This window comes from Lissotriton vulgaris, chromosome 12 (assembly GCF_964263255.1).
Source record: "Lissotriton vulgaris chromosome 12, aLisVul1.2, whole genome shotgun sequence".
In the NCBI taxonomy this organism is placed as follows: Eukaryota; Metazoa; Chordata; class Amphibia; order Caudata; family Salamandridae; genus Lissotriton; species Lissotriton vulgaris.
In genome coordinates this window covers 572,032,636-572,056,378 of record NC_141700.1, presented here as the reverse complement: position 1 = coordinate 572,056,378, position 23,743 = coordinate 572,032,636, and the positions used below count along the sequence as shown (strand labels likewise).

General features: G+C 47.0%; 1 protein-coding gene across 1 annotated transcript in view; it reads left to right on the top strand.

Annotated features, from left to right (window-relative positions):
* The window catches only part of NDUFS2 (NADH:ubiquinone oxidoreductase core subunit S2), a 102,548-nt gene that overhangs the window by 5,040 nt on the left and 73,765 nt on the right, over positions 1 to 23,743 (top strand). The window contains exon 2 of the mRNA XM_086945431.1: positions 12,355 to 12,461. Within this exon, the coding sequence (XP_086801557.1) occupies positions 12,355 to 12,461 (107 nt within the window). The remainder of the gene's footprint in view (positions 1 to 12,354; positions 12,462 to 23,743) is intronic.

Here is a 23,743-nt window from a genome sequence, read left to right as displayed (position 1 = left end):
GTGTGCATTACTGTTGACTGTTGGGACACTCCATTGTACTCCTATGGGAAGGCAACCTTAGGGCGTAGCTCCATGTCACAATTCGCTCCCCGTGCTCTCGTGCCCACCACCAGGGGGCCGAATTGTGGGGCTTTCCAGTGTTCTAATATGCCTCCGGACACTCACCTGTATGCATATCCTTACTTCCAGGCATTTGGACACTTATTGGGAATTGACATCCATTCCCAATCCATGCCGGGTTTTGTGAAAGCCAGCCTGCTTATACATGAAGCCAGCCTACTCCTGCCTGAAACTCCATTACCCAGAATTCCCTGTTCACTGCTTTGTCTCCACCCCTGCAGGCCAAGGATGGGTGGAGGAATTCAGCTCACCTTTGGCTGGCTGCTGCTAACCTGCTCACACCTGATGCATATGATTACTGTGAGCTCTTTTAAACCCCCGCTCCCTTCAGGCCAGGGTTGGTCATTGTAGCTGTTTACCGGTGAGACCAATCCTTGTTTCCAGTGCTCCCTGAGCTTTTGCTATTCTTGTTTCCTGAGCTTTCGTTATGCCTGGTTCCTGACCTGCTTCTGTTTTCCTTGTTCCTGATTTAGCGCTGCCTGCAGTGCTACCTTGACCCCCGAGCCTTAGTATTCCTTGTTCCTGAAATGCAGCAGTTTCTCTTCTCCTGAATTAGCACTGCTTGCAGTGCTACCTTGTTTCCTGGGTTCCTGAGCTATAGCTATTCCTTGTACCTGAATTAGCACTGCTTGCAGTGCTCTTGTTTCATGAGTTCCTGAGCTATAGCTATTCTTTGTTCCTGGGCTTCAGCTATTTCTTGTTCCTGATTAGCACTGCTTGCAGTGCTCTCTTGACTCCTTGACTCCTGAGCGGTAGCTATGTCCTGTTTCCTGAACTAGCATTGCCTGCAGTGCTACCTTGACTCCTGAAGCTTTGGTAGTTCCCTGTTCCTGAACAGGCACTGTCTGCAGTGCTGCCTTGACTCCTGAGCCTTAGCTCACTTCTTGTTCTTGCCCCAGCACTGCCTGCTATGCTACTTTTTCTTGATTCCTTAACCTGCACTATTCTAGTATACCCATGTAGCCTCCCCTTCTGTATATCCCTTTCCAGTCCCTGCCTTTCTTCCCATTTCCTTGGTTCCAGTTCTAGTTTGCTGTCTTTCTATTCTGCTGTCTTACTTCTTTTACCTTGTATGTTTGTTACCTGCTTTCTGCCACATGTGCCCTGTGATTTCCTTCCTTTCCTGTTAAGCACTCCTCCTTGCTAGCTCCTTGTCTATTGTGCTTCTGTTTAGCTCTACCCCCTTGCTGTTACGGTCTTGCGTGTTCCTGTTTGATCGCCAGGATCCGTTGACACAGCTGACTACCTAGGTGGTGTTTCTTGTTCACTGTGAGTATTGTCTTTGAGTTGCATTTTTAACATCACCTTAGGTATAAGCTCCACAGACCCTGCCGTTGCATGCATATCCTATATGTGGGTATTTGCAGTCAGTATCTGTAACAGCAATTGTGGGTGAGAAACTTACTGAGCTTCAGTCTTACCGTGTGGAGCTCCCGAGTGCTTTACCCCGCACTCCCCTTTATTGTTAATGCTGTATTATATATATGTCTTGCACGTCTGTCCTGGGTGTAGTTAGTCTGAATGCTAAATTGCCTTGTGAGTGCCCTTTCTTCCGAGTCTTACCCATCTTGTTCACTTGTACAGGCTTCCCCTTCGGATCCCTTTTTCTCCTCTAACTCCCTGTATGATCCTGGGCAGCGCTGTACTCCTCTTTCTGTGTATGTTTTCTACCCACTTCCCAGTCCTTGCCCAAGTCCCTGACTGTGTTCCCCACATAGTCCCGGACAGTCCCTGACACTCCTATTCTCTTTGCGGTAGGGACTCCAGAGATTCACCAACGGACATTGAAACCTGTGTAAAAGGAACAATTCTGTTGAGTCCAAAAGCATATCTGTACAGCTTTTGGGTCATCCACGAATGTCCTATTTCTCTGCCTTTTGTCACTCTGCTGGGTTAATTACTTTTCTCTCCAGCAGCCAGGACAAAGGCCTCACCCCACAAAGGGAGCATTTACCCTTGTTTAGGTCAGGTCCTCAGAAGGAACGGGTGGCGTGGACTGCTCTGCATCAATCAGCCAGTAGCCATTCTGAGCCAGGAAGAAGGCCTGCTCCAGGCCTCTCAACAAAGGACCTTACCTCTTGAGCCAAACCAATGGGGGCTCCTTTTAAAGATTTGCTGGGAGAAGACCCTGGCAGTGATGTCCGCAAGGGGTGGAGCCGAGACCCCACAAGCCCATGTGGCAAGGGACTCCTTGGTGATGCCATCTTGAGCTCTACCGTGAGCATGTGCAGGGCGGTTGGAACAGGGGCGGAGAGATGATGTGGCACATCAGTATAGGCCAGAGGCACGGCCTTGCTGGACATCCCCACTTTAAAGGTCCTGCACAGGTGAGAGAGCTCTCTTGGTTGTGCTTTTCTGCTGGACACTGGACAGGAAGGCAGCCGCCATGGACAGTTGGAAGGGGGAACCCCCTGACTGCCTCCAGGCCCCAGGACTTTGACTTTGACCCCAGGTCCAGGGGGGGTACTCCCGAGGACCAGGCTAGCTGGTCCCCTTACTCTCCCTGAGGGCCAGTTGGGTGAAAGACTGGGCTCTGGGCTCAAGGAGTAGGAGGCCCAGAGAAACCTAAGCAAAAGGCTGGCTCGGGGAACTAGTGAAATCAGGTCCCTGTAAAGTTTGGCAGAATAAAGTGTTCCAAGTGGCTAGGGCCAGCCACCAGGAGCAAAACGAAACTAAAAGCATTGCAATTGGCCCAACGTGGACAGGGAAATGCCTTTGTGAAGCAGGTGACCGCCTTTCTGTCTGTAGTCTGCGACGAATCGCTTGGAGCGCTGTTGCCGACCTCCGCTGTGCCTTTGGGGTGGACCAGGGTCCAGAGGCTGCCGGAGCCAAAGAAAAGTGGGAAGCGCCGTCGCACTTTGCCTGCCAGGATGAGCATGGGGCCCAGGACCCCATCCCTTTGCCCTGAGAAGGAAATTATTGAAGTAGCGTTGCTGCGCTCTCTTGTAATGGGAAGAAGGGGCTCAGGACCCCATCCCTGGGCCTTAGTGAGGAAATAAAGATGCGGTGCGCCGTTGCGCCCCCACCAAGCTGCACGGGGCCCAGAACCACATCCCTGGGCCCCGGCGAGAGGAAGATTGAGGAGGGGAGAGTGAAGACCAAGGTCTGCCCAGGACCCCATCTCTAGGCTCAACACTGAAGAAAAGCTGGAGAGCGACATTGCGCTCCCTGCAAAGACCAAGGTGGGCCCAGAACCCCAATCGGGGACCCTGGAGAGGAGGAGAAGAAGAGGGGATAGTGCTGCAGAGCCCCCCCCCCATGTGTCTGCCTGTCCAGCACGTGTCTGCCCGCAGGAGCGGGCAGACCAGAAGAGAGGCGTTCCTGCTGTTGCACTTGAGTGTGCTGGCCTTGTGGGGAGCCGGCAAGAGCCGCCAGGGGTGGGCTCCTCAGGCCTCAGAATCTGCTCGCCCACTAGCGATTGCAAGTAAAACTTTATCAGGTTGAGCTACTTTTATCACCTACGAGTCCCAGTAAACTTAGGCTGGAAAGGAACGGGTGTTCTGTTCATTCAGAAAGCGAATGAGCAATAAAGGTGCCATTAAACCTTGTTGTTATCTTGATACGTTTGCGGTCTGTTCAAGGAAAGAGATCAAATGTCAGTTGGTCTTTTGCCTAACTGCTACTGGGAATATTAGGTTTATTTTTCTCTCTTACCAGAGTTAGAGGATTTTGTCAAGTGAGCTGTCTGAAGATGTCAGTTATTTTTCTCTAACACATAAGATTTAAATAAATACCCTGTACATTAATATTACAAATATTTCAAAATATATCAGGAATTACAAAAGCACATTCTTTTGTAATTAAGAAGTGTGATGCAAATAAAGAGTTAAATAAAAGCAAAATAAACCAGAACATTTTACTTGGTGATATGCAAATGACAGATATTTGCAGAAACTCTATTTCCAAACATTATTGTTTGTACAGTATATAGTTTTATCTTCAAAGCCGCATGTCAGTGGGAACGTTTGTGGGCATTTCAATGTAAAATCTGCTGATTACAAATGACTGTGTGCTACCACTTCATGCTTTAGGTATGTATTTATTAAAAGTGATAGTTTTTAAACATGACTTGAGAAACAATCCTGCCCCCGCCCTGATGGGAATGCTGTTAGTGGCAAGTCAGCGGACTTGTGTATCCTATATATATGAAAAGAAGTTTAGTCTATTAAATCAGACAAGAGTTTTGTGTACACAGCCATCCTGAGCTCGCACATTTGAATAAGCTCTCGTATGTGATAATTTAATTTATAGACCTGCCATTTTCTTCATTATTTGCCCACGATCACAACATTGGAAACCAGTTTATGGGTCAAGAGCATTACAAATAGGTTGAGTAGATTATTTAAGTCACTAGACCTGCAGATCTAGTAAAATGTTAATGATTTTTCGAGGCCTGCTCCCCGAGCTGCTCTCCCCCATACATAAATGTATGCAGGGTGCCTGGGTGGGAAAGGGCACCCCAAGACACAGAAGCAAGTCCATGCAAAGAAAAAGAAACGCCCACAGGAAAATGACGCAGCTCTATCCAGCACAGCAGGAGCGCCACTGCTTAAAGATACGCGGCCAGCGCAAGGAGCACCCCATAATCCCCTGCGGGGGCCTAGTTGCATTTTCTTACACCAATCCATCATTTTGGCTTTGTGGTGGCCCCAGGAGAGCGGGGTCACCACCAAAGGAGTAAAGAAGCTATGGGGGAGTTGCAGGAGCAGTGCAGTGCAGACTCTTCTCCCCCCCCCCCCCCCCCCCCCCGCTCCCCCCCCCCCTCTCCCGGAGCAGTTACAAAGACCTCCCAATGAGTTGTCTGTGACATTACAAAGATAACCCCTGAAGTGTTTTCAAGTTTCTCAAGGTTGGAACTTTTGTTTTATTGCTGGGGAAAAGTGTGCCCTCTGGGGAAAATGTTACGGTTGCAACCAGTTGTGGCCTGAAAAACTTTAATTTGATTTTTTTAATGTTGAGACACCCTATAGGGGTGAAAGGTGGTAAATACACATGTGTATTTACCAAAGTGATGTCCTTTAGGGGCTATGTGTAAGAATGCAGTATTTGATTTATATTATTGTTGAAAGTGTTAATTCTGTAAACACCCTCTGGGGTGAGAAATATAATCTCTTAAATGCTGTGATTATAATTCTGCTGCCTTCAGAGGCTATGTTGAAAGTGTGTATTTCAGGCTAAAAGTAACTGATGAGACAAGTCACCTATACATGCCTAGACATATTCTCTTTGAATTCTTTAAGGGAATAGTGACGCTGACAACCACATATATGCCAAGTAAACCTGCTTTTTCGCCCATATTAAGTGTGTGCTCATTCAGTCATATTACATTATTGCATTTCTAATACAAGTAAATGCTCTGCCATGTAATGTGTTGATCTAGACCTCCCTTCGGGCGGGGTACAAATGATTACGCATGGTCATCAAAAAGCATTTGCATCATTTTATGGATATTTGTAAATTGCTGCATAGTTTTGAGTAGTGTGTGTGTGTGTGTGTGTAATGTGCTTTTTTCAAAAGAAAAAGCACAGAGTGGGCAATCATTTCTTGAGTGTTATTATTGTGTATCACTGAATGGAGATTACTAGCCCACACCACCTCCCTTAAGTAAGCTTTGGACTGCTCTGCAACACTACCCTATAACAGTCAAGTGCTACAATGGGGTGTTTGGTTCCCAGTGGTGGACAAATGCGGACCCATTACTTGTGCTTGCCACACAACTAATTGGCCCATTTTCCTTCAAACTCCCAAAAGAACACCAGGACAAACTCTGACCTGAACAAGTGCGTCTCCTTTGGCCATCTATATATTCCCAGTAGGTTCCTTAAGATCGGCTTCAGCCTCTCAAAACCAATTGGTAGTCTGGTGTCCCAAATGTCATTATTTTTTTGTTCTTGGTTACATGCAGTCCCAGCCCTTTATTGCTGCATGGCAGTAAAATTTGTTTATTGGGTCCACTCCCCTGTACAGTTTCGCGTGGTATGCTACGTGCTCAGATTTGACTGAGCTCGAGCTCTGGACTTGACCTGTTCAGAGGCCCATTGTATAACAAACCCTTCTACCTTGTTGCTGGTGCAGGTTTATGTGCCCCCTCTCCTCCCCCGTCGCCCGCCTGAAACATTCCAAGCCCTCACGATAGTTGGCTGTGGGTTTCAGGGCCAGGACCCAGTCAATGAGTGTACTAGGTCAGCTTCACTGTGTCCATATGTCTGCTGGTAGTGCTGTCATCCCCCCACGGTGCCAATTGGCAGAACTTCACCCACTTTAAGCGAGAGAGATCATCAACGATTGCGTTGTCCCATCCCAAACATGTAGCTTTAAATGCAATGTTGCTGTTTAGCTGGCATCCCACTGGAGCTGCCCTAGCACTCTTGAGAAGTGTGCCTCCCCTAGGTTTATCGCTTGAACCACCGTGTAGTTGTCTGACCGTAGTGTCACCTATTTGCCAGACGCTCTCTCCACAGTGTACATGCCACCACTATGGGGATTACTCCAGCAGTGCCACGTTTTTTGTCAGGCCAGTCTTGTGCCACCTCTTGGGCTACTTGGTGCACCATATCCCCCCTCCCAAATGGGAAGGAAGCCCTCGCTATCTACCGCATCTGTGTAAAGGCTCAGCTGCTCTGCCATCACCCAGGGTTCCCACCAGGGTTCCGTTTAACTTGCTAAGGAAGCTCTGCCAATGCTGCAAGACCCACTTGACCCTCACGGCTAGCCTGGCCCTATGATGCTTTCGTGTGATGCCCTTTGTTAGCCAGGCCAGCCGCGCATGAATATGTGCCCGCTGGGATAACACTGGCAGCAAAGTTGAGCTTCCACAACCACTATTGTATTTCTTTGAGTGTTTCATTTTTCCTGTCCATTAGACCTTTGATATCTTACCTTTATGTCTGCTGCTTTTTTGTTTCAGAGCCTGCTTAACCCTTCTTTTGTTTCCAGCTCTATCCCTAGAAATGTCAGACGTGTGGTGGGCCTTCCGCTTTCTCCTGTGCTAGCGGGACCCTGAGTTGCTCTGCCAGTGCTTAGAATTGCTCCACCATTACCCTGCATTGCTCAGTGTCTGGTGAGCCCACAAGAAGGAAGTCGTACAGATAAGGGTAGTTTCCCCTTCTCTGGGCACCTTTCCCGTAGTTCCCATTCCAAGAATGAGCTAAACCCCTCAAAGTACACATGGGATTACACATCCTGTGGGCTGACATTTAACATTTTTAAAGCGCCACCCAATTGGAAACCCAGGAGATAGTGACTATCTGGATGAACAGGGAGGAGGCGGAAGGCAGACTCTATATCTACCTTTGTCATCAGGGCTCCCTTACTCATTGCCCTTAACAGATCAGTTGCCTCATCCAAGGTGGTGTATAGTCCTGAGCACCTCTCCTGGTCTAATCTGCCATTTTCTTGACACTCGTGTAGGACAGATGGTGGATGAGCCAGAACTGGCGCGGCTCCTGTTTTGGGAACTACCCCCAGTGGGGATACTATAAAGTCTTTTAGGAGTGGTTTCTCGAATGGGCCAGCCACGCGGCCCACCTCTAACTCCTTGGCCACCTACCTTCTAGCTCATTCGGAATTGTCTGTGACTGATTGATTGTTGCAAAGTCTCCCTTACATCTGCCCCACGTAAGGTAGGCGAAAGCCATTCCTGAAACCTTTCGCTAGCAAGTGTGCATCGTCTTTCTTATGGTAAGGGTTGAGTAACTTTATCAGAGTTTGGCATTGAATTGGGGTGGGTGCTAGACCTTGCACCCTGAGTCCCCCTTCTTTGACTCGCTGTTAATTTTTGAAGGGAACCTTCTTCTCATTACTCCCCTTCATTTGCTGGCCAGGTGGTTCCCCCTGCAACTGCTGCAAGTGTGCTTCAATTTACAAGCCGCACCCCATTTGCACTTGCCCTTTTCAAACTTCCAACATGCTGCGGGCTGTAACCGTGCCTGCTTGCTACCCATATACTGCCTCCCTTTGCTGCCCTGATGGTATCACTCTGTCCTCCGCTTGCTCCCATATGAACGGAAGGACTGCTCATGTGTCTCTACTCCCTCTCACGCAGTGATCATATGCTCAGCGAACCCAGCTAAGTCCTGATGGTCCCAATCTATGACAAGCCATGTCTGTATTTTTGCTCTCAAGCCCTCATCATACTTTAACCATGCATCCTCCTAGTACTTTCAATGCACGCCATGCACCTTCTGCTCGTACAAGAACAAAGCCGCTGCAGCGTGTGACAACGTTTCAACAAACCCGCAAGCCAAAATGCGGAATACACGCAACCAATTTTCAGTTGACCACTCTAGCTTGGGCATGCGCCTCTCTCTCCTGTCCTCTTCTTTTTTTGTCCTGCTGCACCTGGTGCAGGCCTGCCTGTTTGGCCTCCAGCAGCGAAAGTATATGTATATAAACTCCTTGCACTATATTCGCTCCTTCACGGCCAAAGGAATCAAGCTTGCCAGCCTAGTCTATTATGCTTATATAAGTGGATCCCCTCAGGGAAGGCCTAATTTATTCATTGGCCGGCTTGCAATTTCCCCTGCCCATTGTGGTGCTGCCTTTCCATGCTACTGATAGGTCTGCCTGGCCCTGGGCGTCCTGCTTTGCTCCTTTCTGTGCCTTGGCCCTTTGCTGGTCCGCATGGTTCACAGGTTGCGCAGACTGTGCCTGCCCTGATGTATGCAACATGTCGCCTTTATATGAGCTTTGGCGTGCTCTGCTGCCCTGCTCCAAGTCCTGCACCTCTCCTGACCAGCAGTATTGCCCCTGCCATGCAAATAGTGGCGAGGGGGATGTCCCCAAACCTCCCGTGTTGTGCCGTGGCCACGGGAGGACTGAGGGCAGTATGGGATGCATGTGTTTCTCTTGTCTCATGTTTTGCCCTGGTGACGTGCTTGCCTCGTTAACTACTGTAGACAAGTGCCACTTTTTGACATGGTCACCCCCGATTTTTGCCTGGTATCTGATACAATTTTGACCGAAGTGCACTGGATTCGTGCTATCCAGGTCCCCAGTGCCAGATCTCTTTCCCTACAACTGTACAATTGTTCCTCCAGTTGGCAATACCGTTAGCACCCCTTGTAAGCCCCTAGTAAATGGTACCCTTTGTCCCTAGGGCAAGCAGGCTAAAGATGGTCTCTAAGGGCTCCAGAATGTCTTGAGCCACCCTAAGACACCCCTCAGCACCAACTTGTAGACTGCCATTACAGGCTGCGTGCCATGGTGCAGAGGAAAGGGAGGACACGACATGGCACACCTCCTGTGTGCTATGCCTGCAGACACGACATGCAGTATAGGTAAGCCACCCCTACTGAAGGCCTTACAGCCCTAAGAAAGGGTGCACCTTACTACAAATGTGGACATATCTGCATAAGCAGAAATGCCCCTGTGATCTCTAAGTCAATATTGCAAGTGGACAGGGAAGCCATTTTGAGTACATGTGCTGGACACTTGTGTTTACAAGTTTCCCAGTTACATGAGGGCGTCACTGAAACTAGAGATGTTTGGTATCAAACACCTCAGATGAATAAGCCCACACTGATTCCAGTAATGAATTTATTGTATGCGTGCACCCAGAGGGCACCTTAGCGGTGCCCCCTGAAACCCTACCGACTACCTGTGTGCATGCCACCACAGACAGGTCTCTGACCCCCTGCAGGTGAGGTTCTGGGCTCTGACGGCAGAAACAGTGCCTGCTCCGGCCGGAGGTGTTGTCCCCTCCTCCAAGCAGGATGGCCAAATAATCACATATCAAGGCAGAAGGCTTCAAAGGACTCTGCCGCCTTTGATATGCGACCCAAGGCTTCCCAAGGCAGGGTAAATGCCATCCCTTGCTGCGGTCCCATTTATCACTAGGACATGTAAGAACATTAGCTAGTCAGGAGGCATGTTCACCTCTCGGGCTAGTACCACCCCTTAGGTGGGCTACCTGAAATGTACACGACTTTTAGAATTCCACTATCTCTGTTTTGGTGGAATTAAGCTCTCTAGGTCAGGGTTATGCTCACTTCCCACAGTAAGTGGACTCATAGAGGATGTAGTCTCCTTAAAGGTAAGTAGCCCATTGGCTACTATCTGTCATTGCCCGTACCACCCATAAATTGAGTATTTAGGTAGCACCCCTGACACTAGAAACTAAGATTTGACGGATCAAGAAGAGCCACGAGAAATGCAAGAACTGAAGACTGCTGTGGACTTTTGGCACCAAACCCTGGGTCCTGCACCAAGTCTCGACAGTCGTAACTAGTGACTTGTTCTGCAGCTGACCAGCTTCCAAGAGCACCGGGACTGCCAGCCTTTGCAAATTGCATAATCACATCCCTTGGAGTAGAAGAGCTACTCCCCTGCAGTCCGCAGGCACCAAAACGCAAAGTTCAGTCAACTAGGTTGCTGCTTCCAGGCCAGCCTGATGCAGCAGCCTCCCAGGAAGAGGACCCTGTGCTCCTGAACATCAGACAGGTCCCCCCACCCAGTGAGAGGGCACCAGGATCAATCAGAGCTACACAAGACCCATACCCAGGGTACCGGACCCGTTGCAGAAAACAGCATCCGTGAGAGTCCAATCCGGACATCCCCACCCCCACTTGCCCCCACTTGCACTAAGACCGAGCAACCGTCGAGGTATGTCCGCTCCACAGAGACCCACTTCCAGAGTGGGACAGTTGTCCTTATTTTGCCCCCTTAACCACGAAAACCAACCACTGCAAGGCCCTAGGATGCACAGAGCACAGCCGACCATGCCACTCTGCGCCACAGCCTGGGTACCCACAAACTGGCTATGTCACCTTGTCCCAGGACCGTTGGGAACTCCCAGACCTGTCCCCAAAACTCCCATCCCGACCAGCGCCTCTGCATCCATATGCCACATGGCAGGTAACAAGTAATAGCTGGTGGTACTTTGGACCTTGGCCCGCTACGACTCTAAGTCCCAAAAAAGATCCCCTGAAACCGATCGCAAATACCTGTATGCAGCAATTGCCTTTTCTCCCATAGGGAGGCATTGCTGTGTAAAGACTCATTGCAGTGAACGATTTACTTGCATGTAAAAATTCATAACTGCAAAAGTGCTTACTTGAAAACAAAGTTCTTGGTATGGCTGAAATTCTTGCATTATACACAATAGATTACGAATTGTGAGTGCCGAACTATTATTTGCAATTTGTGTTTGGGAAGTTGTCCATATTGGAGTAGAGGGGGGATGCACTCCATGGTTCGTTGCACCATTGTCAATATTTTTCGACCATCCCACAATATCATTGTTGGAGAGTGCGGTTCTCTTTCACCTCAATCCCTCAGTGTCTTGCTATAGAAGTTATAAAAATAATGCAATCTTAATTGGACAATTAAAGTAAACAATTCAAGGTAAACCTTAACTGACAAGTTTTGACTTTGAACCAGAAGTTAATGTAATAAATTGCAAAGCGTAAATAGTGTAATACTGTAATGAGTAATAGAAGTGCATTGCATAATTTAAATAGGGAGAATCCCATTTCAAAAATACAATACAATATCGGGACCAGAACAAACAATATCAAATCCACTAGTTCTGTAGCCCAATGTGAAAGGTGAGAAATCTATTGGATTTGCTAGTCTTGCTTGTCGGTGTCCTTCTGCTTTCAGACACTTGTACTGGTTTTTTTTTAACATTCTTTGTCAGGCACAGTAAAACATAGGCAATTATACATGTAAACACAAACATGTTTTTGTTATTTTGCAAAACAAGCCAAGAAAGTATTTCCTATGTCAACACTTGGATTCATTTTTGAGCTTTGCATTTCCAAGCTGATTTTAGGGAAAACAAATGTAGACAGAAGAGGTTAGAATCTAGTCATCTGGGGCTGGCCTGAAACACTCTAGGTCCAGAGAATTTGAATTTGTTTAGTGCAATCTGTCACTGCGACTCTTTACTTGTTTAAAAAAAAAAGACAAACAAGACTACCTGCAATACTTTTGTATGCTTTGGTTAGACGGAAGGAACACATTTCAAGACCTGGTTTTATTATATTTTGGGTAGGTTTGCATGATGTGTACCCATGCCACTCTTCACTGAACTTACTGTTTGCCCAGTGGCCCCTGGTTGTGGCCTTATCCATGGTTTTAATATATGCTCATCTGTGGCTGAGAAGAAGACATTGTGTTGCCAATATTTCCCCAGATTGCTGTATGACGTATTGGAATGCATTTGAGTCCTTGCGGAGCATGGTGTTCTGGAACCTCTCTTAATATGCCTTCTCTTTTTATGATGAACCGCAGAACAGCAAGGCAATGGCAGCCGGATGTGGAATGGACGGAGCAGTACGCAGGAGCAGTCATGTATCCTGACGCCATAACACAGAAATGGAAACCGGCCCCATGGAATGGTGAGCCTAGACCTTCTGCGAAGGAATGCAACCTGACTGCCAATTTAGATGATCCTGTTGATTTTCTTGGACGTTCAGTATGCTTATCATGGCCACAGGGTTTTGTTCTTCTCTACCTTTCATGCTTGTTTTTCCACTATTGTATGGAAGGTCACTTTACAGCTGGTTAAAAGTAGTACAAATGTTTATTCTATTGTCCTTGTTCAGTCTTCTCTTATGATGGAAAGTGATTGAGAAATGCTGCTTTATGGTCCCATTTACATTCAGGCTATAACAATGGAGCTAGGGTTTGCACATTGGTCCCTCTGTCATTGTACAGCCAGAGCCGCTGCCTAGGGTCACACCACTAGATGTATGATGTGCAGCTTTTAAAGTTGAATCACTTACAGTCTGTCCTGTAGAGGGACTGTACGGTGTTCCATGGCGCTCCATTAAGTCTAAAAGGATGTAGCATATAGTTGTCTGTTTTTAGGTTGAGCCTGGGTAGCGCATGCGCTGCTCTGCGAGGCATGCCGTATTCAAGTATGGAATTGAAGCACCGCCCACTCTCCGCCCATATTTTTCATTGGCTTGGGTCATTGTCCTTCGTTAATGCTGGCTTGTTAGTCCCCCCCCTTAGTACCGCCTTGTCTTCATTTGCAACCTCCCATGGGGACTGGCCCTTTTATTTCTGTTGTTACACAGTATCTTTATTTAGTCTGTAAGCACTATTTTCTTTAATGAGTTTCTGGTACTGCAGGCATCGTGTGCTTTCCTGCTACATTCAGTGCGTCTTGCAAGCTTTCACTTTCAAAGCAGCATGACACAATTGTGGCTGCTTCTTTGCAGTTAAATACTTCTCACAATTACGAGAGTGAGCTATTGGCATTATAAATTACAATAGCTTAAATGCTAGCGAATGTGAGACCTATTAAATTGCAATTTTTTTTTTGTAAAAGCGCTCCATACGTTGCTTTCACATTAAAGTCGGCCAAGCCCCTTCTTTAGATGAGCCGCTACTACATAAAGGTGCGCGGCCACTATTAAAGTGAAACTGCGTAAAGGGGCACTTTTAAAAAAACTTGACAAACAGATTTTTTTAAAAATAAAAGCTCCCCATATGGGGCTTTCACTTTAATGGTGGCCACGCCCCTTTCTTTAGACATGGCTTGTCTAAAGAAAGTGGCGTGGCCAGCATTAACGTAAAAGTGTGGCATGGGGGCGCTTTTCCAAAAATTGCATTTGCAGTGCAATAGGTCTCGCATTTGCAATAGTTTAAGCTATTGGCATTGTAGTTTACATTGTCAATAGCTCAAACTCTTTTAAATGCGAGACCTATGGCATTGTAAATGCTTGTCTATTTCCCCACCATGTCTTGAGCACCAGTGAGCCACTACCTCAGATTCCTCTTGCTGAGGACTACTGGTAGCTTGTTTGTTACCTGAGACTGAGACACCACTGTGCCATTTTCCTGAAGTTAAATGAGTTCCCACCAGAAACGCTGACGGCAATTAATTGTTTCATGGATTTCAATAGTTGGATGAATTTCAATTGAATATCTACCCCTGTAACCGTACCACACACCATTTTGGTATGCCAGGAAGGTAATGTTTCAGCTCACGTTTGCAGTGGACTCGGACTGGTGCCTGTGGTTAGACCTTGAAAGCTTGGCATGAACCAAGTATGTATGAGCTGTGTTTGTGGTGGAGTGAGTGTGTGCTGGAGTCTGCAACTTCTTTAGTAGTGGCAGCTAGCGATGTTATGTTTTGTCCCCCATATTTCCATCTCTTCTGTGGGTTTTCTATGTCGATAGCAGTTTGGAAGTCCTTTAGCGGTCATGATCTCTCCTGAGGATGTATCACAAATAGTAGTCTAACCTCATCACTTTCTCTTTGGACGAGCCCTGCAATTTGTTTGCCAAAGCAGAGTGTGTACACACGAATAATTTTATTACGTATCTGTGTTTTTACATCTTTATGGGTAGTGAGTGTCCACACTGACTGTTTTGTTGCTGTTTCGTTATATTGAGGAACCCCAAGTTTTTGCTTGTTAGTCGTAGGTTTGCCCTTGTTCATCTGATGCAGAATATTATTTACGACCCAGGGTTGCAGAAGCGTAGGTGAGGGGATCTCCTCACCGGTAGCTCATAGCCAGGCAGCCTGGCATCAAAGTAGTATTTATGGTACGAAGGGTGTGTATTTGTACTAAAGCATCTCACTAGACATGCTGTCCTGTGGATTAGCATGCCTCTGCCCAATCAACTGGCCTACCTGCGATAGCTTTTGGAAGCTTGTTTTATCCTGACTGTGGCATAATTAATCAATGTATTCATGTTTCTGGGTGTAGCTCTGATATGTTTCATGATTCAATGTCTTTAACCACTTCCGCACGGATGACAAAGCCAGCTCGTCATGGGCGTTACCTGCGCTACGCGCATGACGAGCTGGCTTTGTCACGTAACCCGCGATTTTTGAAAATCCAGCGCACAGCGGGACAACGCGGTAGCGCGGAAGCGGTTAATAAATGTTATCTATTAGACAGATTAAACAGTGAAGCACCTGGGGAAAAGGGCTGCTTGTTATCCATATTAACAGGGATACGAAGCTAATTAAGATAGGGAAAATATCTGTTTGTTATCAATTTCAGAAAGATATCTGCCTTGTCAGATAATCATTTAACGCGTCAGGCTTTCTGTAATATTTTAATGAATGGTTAAGGCTTTGCCATACTGAAGGTCAGATGAGTAACGGGCATAATTGTTGCATATGTGGAACTTGAATGATGTTTAGTTTGTCAAGTCTTTCAGGCTAAATTCACATGAATAATTATTTTAAGATCTAATAGTACCAGTGGGGAAATGATACCTGAGCATATTGCCGATTATGCTGTATGTGGGCTCGGGTGCCAAGTCTGTGATGCACACGAGCACAAGTCCCAGCAATATTTCTACTGTGAATCTTTTCACAACTGAAAAAAGCCTGTGCTCTGCATATGACCAGAGGCGCCAGAAATAAAGGTTGCATCTTCTAAATTCAGAAGCTTTTACATTGCACCACTGCTGCACAGCGTGGCCACATGAGGGGTGATGGGTACAGGTAGTGTTATGACATAGAGCCAGCACCCCCAAAGGCTCTTTTTTTGGGGGACTGTAACATATTTTGCAATCTTTGTTTTGAAGTTGTGCAAATATTTCCCAGTTAGCACTGGAATTCTAGCATCTGCACATGAAGTGCAGCTCCACCCTTTCACCACTGCTGTGATTAACCTTCGATTATTTCAAAGAATAAAGAATCAACATTAGAAACTGAAACTTGTTTTTTCCAATATTGGTTTTGGCAATGTGTTTTAGCCATTATGTACACCAGTGTGGCTGCTGTTCAGCATGGCTGAAAGTTAGCGGCTAGATTGGGGTAGAACGGAGTGGGCTTAGAATGGAGTGAGTGTAGATTGGTGCAGAATGGGGTGGGGGTAGATTGCTGTAGAGTGGGGTGAAGTGGGATTAGATTGGGGTTTAGTAGATTGGGGTAGAGTGGAGTTGTGTATATTGGGGTATACTGGAGAGCAGTCGGGTATATTGGAGTGGAGTTGGGTAGATTAGAGTGGGGTAGATTGGCTGGATGTTAATAGGTTGTGGTGGAGTGGGGCAGGTTGGGGTGGAGTGGTGTGATTGGGGTGGAATAGATTGGGTGGATTATGAAAGGAAGATTGGAGTAAAGTGGGCTAGATTGAAGTGAGATAGATAGAAGTGGAGTGTTGGATAGAGAGGTATGGGGTAGATTGGGGTTGGGATTGGTGGGGTAGATTGGAGTATGGTAGACTGCGGTGGGGTAGAGGGATTGGAGTCGTATGGAGTGGGGTAGATTTGACTGGAATGGGGTCGATTTGGGTGGCATGTCGGTTGAAGTGCATTGAGGTAGAAAGGAATTGAGTATGGTAGATTGGTGTGGAGTAGATTGGATTGGAGTGGGGTTAAATAGATTTGAGTGGAGTCGATAATGGAGTGGAGCAAGGGAGATTGGGGAAGAGTGGAGTGGGTTATATTAGGGTGGAGTGGGGTAGATTGAAGTGGAGTAGATTGGGTGGATTATGAAAGGGAAAATTGGAGGGAAGCAGGCTATATTGGAGTGAGATAGATAGAAGTGAAGTGTTGGATAGAGTGTTATGGGGTAGATTGGAAAAGGTCGGGTAGATTGGAGTAGGGTTGATTGGAGTGGGATTGAGTGGAGTAGATTGGTCTGGAGTGGGGTAGAGTTGGATGGCATGTGAGTGGGGTAGATTAGGTAGAGAGATATGGACTATGGTGGATTGGTGAAGATTGCAGTGGAGTGGGGTAGATTAGAGTGGGATAGATTGGGGTAGGGTGGGGTAGATTGAAGTAGGGTAGTTTGAAGTAGGGTAATTTGGAGTGGGGTAGGGTAGATTGGAGTGGCATGGAATGGGGTAGATTGGACTGGAGTGGGGTAGATTTTGGGTGGCATGTGGAGTGAAATGGATTGAGGTAGAGAGGAATTGATTATGGTAGATTGGGATAGAGTGGAGTAGATTGGCGTGGAGTTAATAATAGAGTGGAGCGAGAGAGATTGGAGAAGAGTGAAGTGGGGTTGATTAGGCTGAGTGGAGCAGATTGGTTGGATTAGAGTAAGGGAGATTGGAACGGAGTGGGTGAGATTGGAGTAGGGTAGTTTACAGGGGATGATTGGAGTTGATAAAATAGATTGGAATGGGGTAGAGTGGGGTAGATTAGGGTCGAGTATGGCAGAGTGAAGTAGAGTAGATTGGAGTGGGTTAGATTGAAGTGGAGTATGGTACCTAGCTAGGTACCCCCCGTAAGTTTTCACATTTGTGACACTGATCTCATTTCTCTCTTTTTCAGTTATGAGGTCCTGATGAGAGCCCCCCCCCCCATTTGTCTGGGGTTCGAAACACGTAGACCGTTTTCTCTAACACCATAAGATTTTGACTTCTTAATAGTGAAGGACTGGGTTCTTTAAGACCCAGCGGTGCCAGGGCACAACACCTGAAACCTTCGTGGGTAACCTGCTCCGGCGTACGAATGACAGAGACACGGGACACTTCCTTCGGCGTCAAAGATTCAAGGTTTATTTACTGCAGGGAACACAGAAGTCACGACAAGTACAACACGTGCAACTTGGGGAGACTGCTTCAAATTGGTTCTGTGGATCGCTCCTTTTATACAGATTTTACCCATAGGACAACATGGTACACAAAAGTTTACAACCCGGTTCCCATAATTATACCCCAGAGGGGTCGCTTTGGTCACTTTGATACACATAAGGTCCGGAACATAAGTGCGGAAACATTTGGCGGTTCCCAACTGTAAAAACCCATCTTCCCAACATTAGTGCATTCCAATCGGCAGTAAAACAGATCGAAATAGGAACAAAAACAGGTGCAGAGGAAGATGGAGACAGTGGGGAGATCGGAAAGGGTGTAAAAGGGGAGGTATCGGGAAACACGAGATACAGGCATCAAAGGGACGTGCCTAATGAGATGCACGGCTGAGACAATAAACCGGCACGGCAAGATGAGCCTCGAGTGGGGCCATCTGCCTTACAGTATCATCCCCCTCGTCATAAAGACACTTACAAAGAACATGTGTCTTCCGCAAATATCTTGGGAGTCCCAGGGTCGCGGAGCGGACATCGTCCGTTCGCTGGCTACTTGAGGGCAAGAGACAAAATGGATGCCGTATCTAAGATGGAACCCGTGGGTACAGATGAAAAAACCCACATAACAAACGAACGGTTTAAGTTAGCACAGCGAAACTGCGCACACTTACTAAACTCGTCATTTGCGGTTCTTAGATACCAGACTCGACCATATTCGTGCGAGTCGAAAACACCACTTACAATTGTCACGGAACCTCAGACGCTCCTTTTGCCCTCATGTAGGCAAGCACTAGTCGGAATCATACTCGATATTCATTAGACCATCCAGATGTTGTTGTAGCATAGCTCTGTCCAACCGAGTCCCCTTGGTAACAGGTGGCTGTCTCATACACGTTGTAGCACAGAGGCCACATAAGGCAGGACCGCACTGCACACAAAGGCAACACGTGAACAGGAACGCCACAACGACTCCGATGATCATCAGAATCTTCCAACCCCAAGTCGACATTAGGCCCCAAAACCACCCAAGTAGCGTCCAATCCCCTACATCCACGTGTATGGATTCGGAGATTTTATGCAACTTCGAGATGGCTTGATAGACAGTCGGAGCATTATCAGGAATGAAAATACAGCAGCTCGAATGGATCACCTTACATACCCCACCTCGATCTGCTAAGATCACATCTAAAACCATACGGTTTTGTAACGTCATAAGTCTATCCGCCTGAAGTTCAGTGGTGATATTACCAAGGGCACTGGCAGTAATGTTAGCTGTCGATTCTACCACTCGAGTCAACTGTCTCAGGTTCCTACTATTAACCATAGGTCCCCAAAACGGGAGGAAACCCTTGAAAAAGTCTCCTGCCTCTTGACCGGCAGTATCCTCTTCGCTAATTACGCCTCTCACAACTCTAGTCTTGTGATAATCTGCATCTACAGTGAACGTCGGAGGCAACAAGTTTGCGATAAAACATGAGCCCATGAAGTCAGAGGGCAACCATGCATACGCACGATCATGACAGATAAAGTATGTACCCTTGGCAGCCAGGAACACAGGGGACGAGACCATCGGCAGAATGTAATTTTCAGTGCAAGCACTCTCTCCAAGTCGGGCTTTCGATCTTCGGCCACGACCTATTAGACAAAAATTACCAATGTGGGGTACGACCCATATCGGAGGTGAGCTTTTAAGCTGTTTTTCACTAGTGAACACACTATACTCGCCTCTACTTAGGACCCTATAGGCTTGTACCTCTTCTTCAGGAATAAGCGAGGGATCATAGATATCACTATCTAAATCCTCTATTGCTATAGACAAAGGTTTTTGATACGAGGTAGGACCAGAGTAGGGGGAACGTGGTTCTCGAATGGGGTGGAAACCCAGTGCGCTTCGAAACATTGTCTGAAATGCTCGAGCAGACCCTTGGGAACTATACGGTAGTACCAGATATGGAATTCCCTTATCCGTAGTATGTGGCATCAACCCACACACCCAACAATTAGTAGTGTTAACCACTAACTGATGCTGGTGAAGGAGCTGAATAAAGGAATTGTTGCGGAATTCTGCACGTCTAGCCTGCTCGTGTTCAGGTAAGATATGAAAGGAATGAGGAGAAACAGTGGAGGTGAGTTTAGGGTCAGGGGTAGGAGTAGGTGTAGCAGAAGGTAAGAAGTAAAACATCGTGTAATACACCCCACCCGCCAGTAATGCAGAAACAGTCAAAAATAATACGAATATTTGGAACAAAAAACATTTGGTACGACTGAGTTGCTGCAGCTTGAATCTATGAGCCTGAGCTCCTTCCAAATCCGTCAGCTTCGAAAATGCCATTCCCTATGACCGTCCGCAACGTTTCTTGACGCACTTCGTTCTGTGTAGCAACAGTCAATCCCTAGGAGTTCCCAGGAACCGACGGTCTTTAACCTAGCGTCAAGACCTACTAACCAGAAGGAAGTACGCGCGCGGCCCTACGGCCTTTATTTCACAAATATATATATGCGAAAACTATGTCTCTCAGCTGTGGAAGCAAAAGTGTAAGGAACGAAGCTCAATGAATATGTACAAAACAATTACAATGATATGAGTGTTCAAACTGATCGTGGAAAACGGGATAATGCAATTATCAAGGGACAGAACAGGATCTTTTATTAATCTTTAGTGCTGGATCGCAAAAAGTATCGGGTTTTCCCAGGACGTGTCTGTTCGTCAAACAAAGGATCCGTTGAAGGGGCAACGTCCTGTTGATCAGCTGAATGTTCTGGTCTTGAGTCTTTTGCTGACAAATGTTCAACAGTGTCTCTATGCTGCACTGAGGATTCTCCGACAGGTTGTGCGTCGCTGAAAGGTACAAACGCCGGCAATCCTTCGGTTTCAGTTGATGCAATGCCTTTCCTCACCCACGAGTCTGCTGGCAACGGGATAGGGACTTTCTTCGTATGGGTGGCATGCACCCAATTCTTCCGCCCCTCAAGACGAACTGCAGTTCTCGTGGCAAGGAGGACCTGGTAGGGTCCAGTAAACCTCGGGTCCAAGTTGGTCTTGCGCGAAAAGTTGCGCGTCACCACCCAATCTCCGGGCTGGAGTTGGTGGCCTGGACCCTCCGTCTGCGTCGGCAATGCTTCGTGAACCTGTTGGTGAATTAACCTCAGTTTATCGGTCAAGTCATGAAGATAATCAATCAACATTGGATACTCAAAATCACAAAAGGCACCCGGTCTAGGGACCCCCCAAACATTGGCAGGACGACCGAACACTATTTCATAGGGACTGAGCCCTACTCGGGAGTGTACAGTTGCCCTTGTTGACAGTAATGCTAAGGGTAAAGCGTCAGGCCACGAGAGACCAGTCGTAGCCTGAATCTTTGCTAGTTTTAGTTTAAGGGTGCCGTTATACCCCTCAACCAAACCAGCTGACTGGGGATGGTTGGCACTATGGAATTTCTGATTAATTCCAAGGCCCTTGCATACACTCTTCATCACACTCCCCACAAACTCACTTCCGTTATCTGACCACACGACTCTAGGCATTCCATACCGAGGAAAGTATTCCTTCAGTAGGATTTTCGCAGTAGACAAAGCAGTATTGTCTTTGAGTGGATAGGCCTCGATCCATCGGGAGAATGCGCAAACCACAACTAAAACGTATTTCAGGTTATTGCATCGCTCCATATGGATGAAGTCCAATTGGATCACCTCAAAGGGGCATGAAGGGGGAGCAAAACTGCCAGGAGGAGTTGGGGTTCCCTTGCCAGGATTGTACATCATACACACCATACAGTTCTTAACCAAGCGTTCAGCACATTTCGTAATACCATCATTCTTCCACACAGGGGACAGCAACTTACAAATACCTTTCGCGCTGATATGTGCTAACCCATGCGCCATAGTCACAACAGCCAGCACATACGCATCAGGCAACATCCATCTTTTCTGATCCGATAAATCAATCCAACAACCATTCGTGTCCAACTTTCCCGTGCTTTCTTTCCACTTCTCCTTTTCAGTCTCGGTGGCCTCATTCTGAATTGCCTTTACACTCTCGATAGTGTCCTCACACATACTCAATTCTGTAGGCCACCTAACCAAACTCGTCACATACATTCGAGTGCTAATGTTCCGGGCAGTCTCCTTAGCAGTCTCATCCGCAAACGCATTACCTCGACCAACATCATCCGTCACCTTACGATGCGCACTACATTTAACAATCGCCACTTGCTTAGGCAACGTAAGTGCATCCAAAAGATCATTCACAAGCTGGCCATGCTGGATCTTCGTACCATGCGATGTTAGAAAACCTCTCTCTCTCCACAACCGTCCAAAACTATGTGCGACGCCAAATGCATATTGGCTGTCGGTAAACACATTCACACGTTTCCCTTTCGCTAACACACACGCTCTAGTGAGAGCGATCAGCTCTGCAGCTTGGGCAGAATTCTGATTTAGTCGTGCAGTCTCAACAACAGTATTCAACGTTACAACAGCATAAGCAGTAGTCACATCACCATTCGGCAACTTGAAACATGAACCATCCACATACAATGTACCATCTGGGTCTTCCAATGGGGTGTTTTTAAGGTCCACTCGACCTTTCGTTTCCTCCTCTGTCCTCAAATAACAGTTGTGTTCTGTTATTTCATCTGACTCTGAGCTAATTGGTAACAAAGTCGCCGGGTTCAGAACATTACAACGTTTTATTTGAATGTGGCTTGCCAACAGCGTCAACTCGTACCCAGACAACCTCACACTCGTCAAGTGCTGAGTTTTCGTACGATTCAAAAGAGTGTCGACTGCATGCGGAACCATCACCGTAAGCATATTATCCATGACCAATCCTGCTGATTGTCGGATGGAGACCGCGGCTGCCGCTGTTGCTCTCAAACAACTCGGCAATGCTCTAGCTACCGGGTCCAAGGTCGAGGAAAAATATGCACATGGACGTTGCTTACTACCAAAAGGTTGCGTTAAGACACTCAACGCACAACCTTCTCTCTCGTGAACATATAATGTAAACGGCTTGCTATAGTCAGGAGTACCTAACACAGGAGCCGAACACAATGAATCCCGTAATTCAGAAAAACTTTTCTGACATTCTTCCGTCCATGGTAAAGGAGTTGAAACATCCTTGCACGTAAGAGCCACTAATGGTTTCGCTAGCAATGAAAAATTTGGAATCCATTGCCTGCAGTACGACGTAATACCTAAAAAGGCACGCACATCTCTTTGGGTGGTTGGCACAGCCATTCGTGCAATTGCTGCAATTCTCTCTGGGGTCAAACGCCGTCCCTCCTTTGACAACAAGTGACCTAGATAAGTTACTTCTTGACAACAATATTGGAGTTTAGAAGGTGACACCTTGTGATTCAACTTGCAGAGATGTTGCAGCAGCGACACCGTAGCAATTTTGCAAATGTCCTGAGTATCTGCAGCCACCAATAGATCATCGACGTACTGGATTAAGGCCGCACCAGCCGGCAACCTAAACGCATCCAGTTGACCCTTCAAGGCTTGACTGTAAATCGATGGACTTTCACAGTAGCCCTGAGGAGCGCGTTTAAACCGGAAGCTGCGTCCACCAAGAGAGAAACCGAAAAGGTCTCTGCTCTCTTCTGCAATCGGGATGCTGAAGAACACATTCTTCAAATCAATCACCGAAAACCACGATGCAGAAGCTGGAATCAGAGTCAGTAGCGCCGTGATGTCAGGCACAACGGGGAACTGAGGAATCACAATTTTATTCACCTCCCGTAAATCGATAACAAAACGATAAACAGGTGGTTTCGAAGGATCAGTACGTTTTAGAATGGGCAGTACAGGGCTGTTGCACACGTTTCCCCGTGTTTCCTCAATAACGTCTTTCTCGATCAAATCATAGATGATCGCTAACAATGCACGTTCACCATCAAGAGAGATACGATACTGGGGAATACGTGGCAATCGCACATTGGATTTCAACTGAACAACATAAGGGGAGATGTCAAGCAGGCCCACATCATTGGGACCTGTTGCCCACAAAGATGCAGGAAGAGAACTCAATTCCGGTGGAAGCTTATCGAGAGACAAGTACATAGGAGAGACAACCCTCTCTCCCAACGTAAGCTTTATACCCGCAGGGGAACAATACAAAGTTGCATACAAACGTTTAAGCAAATCCAGACCCAAAAGATTTTCACCACA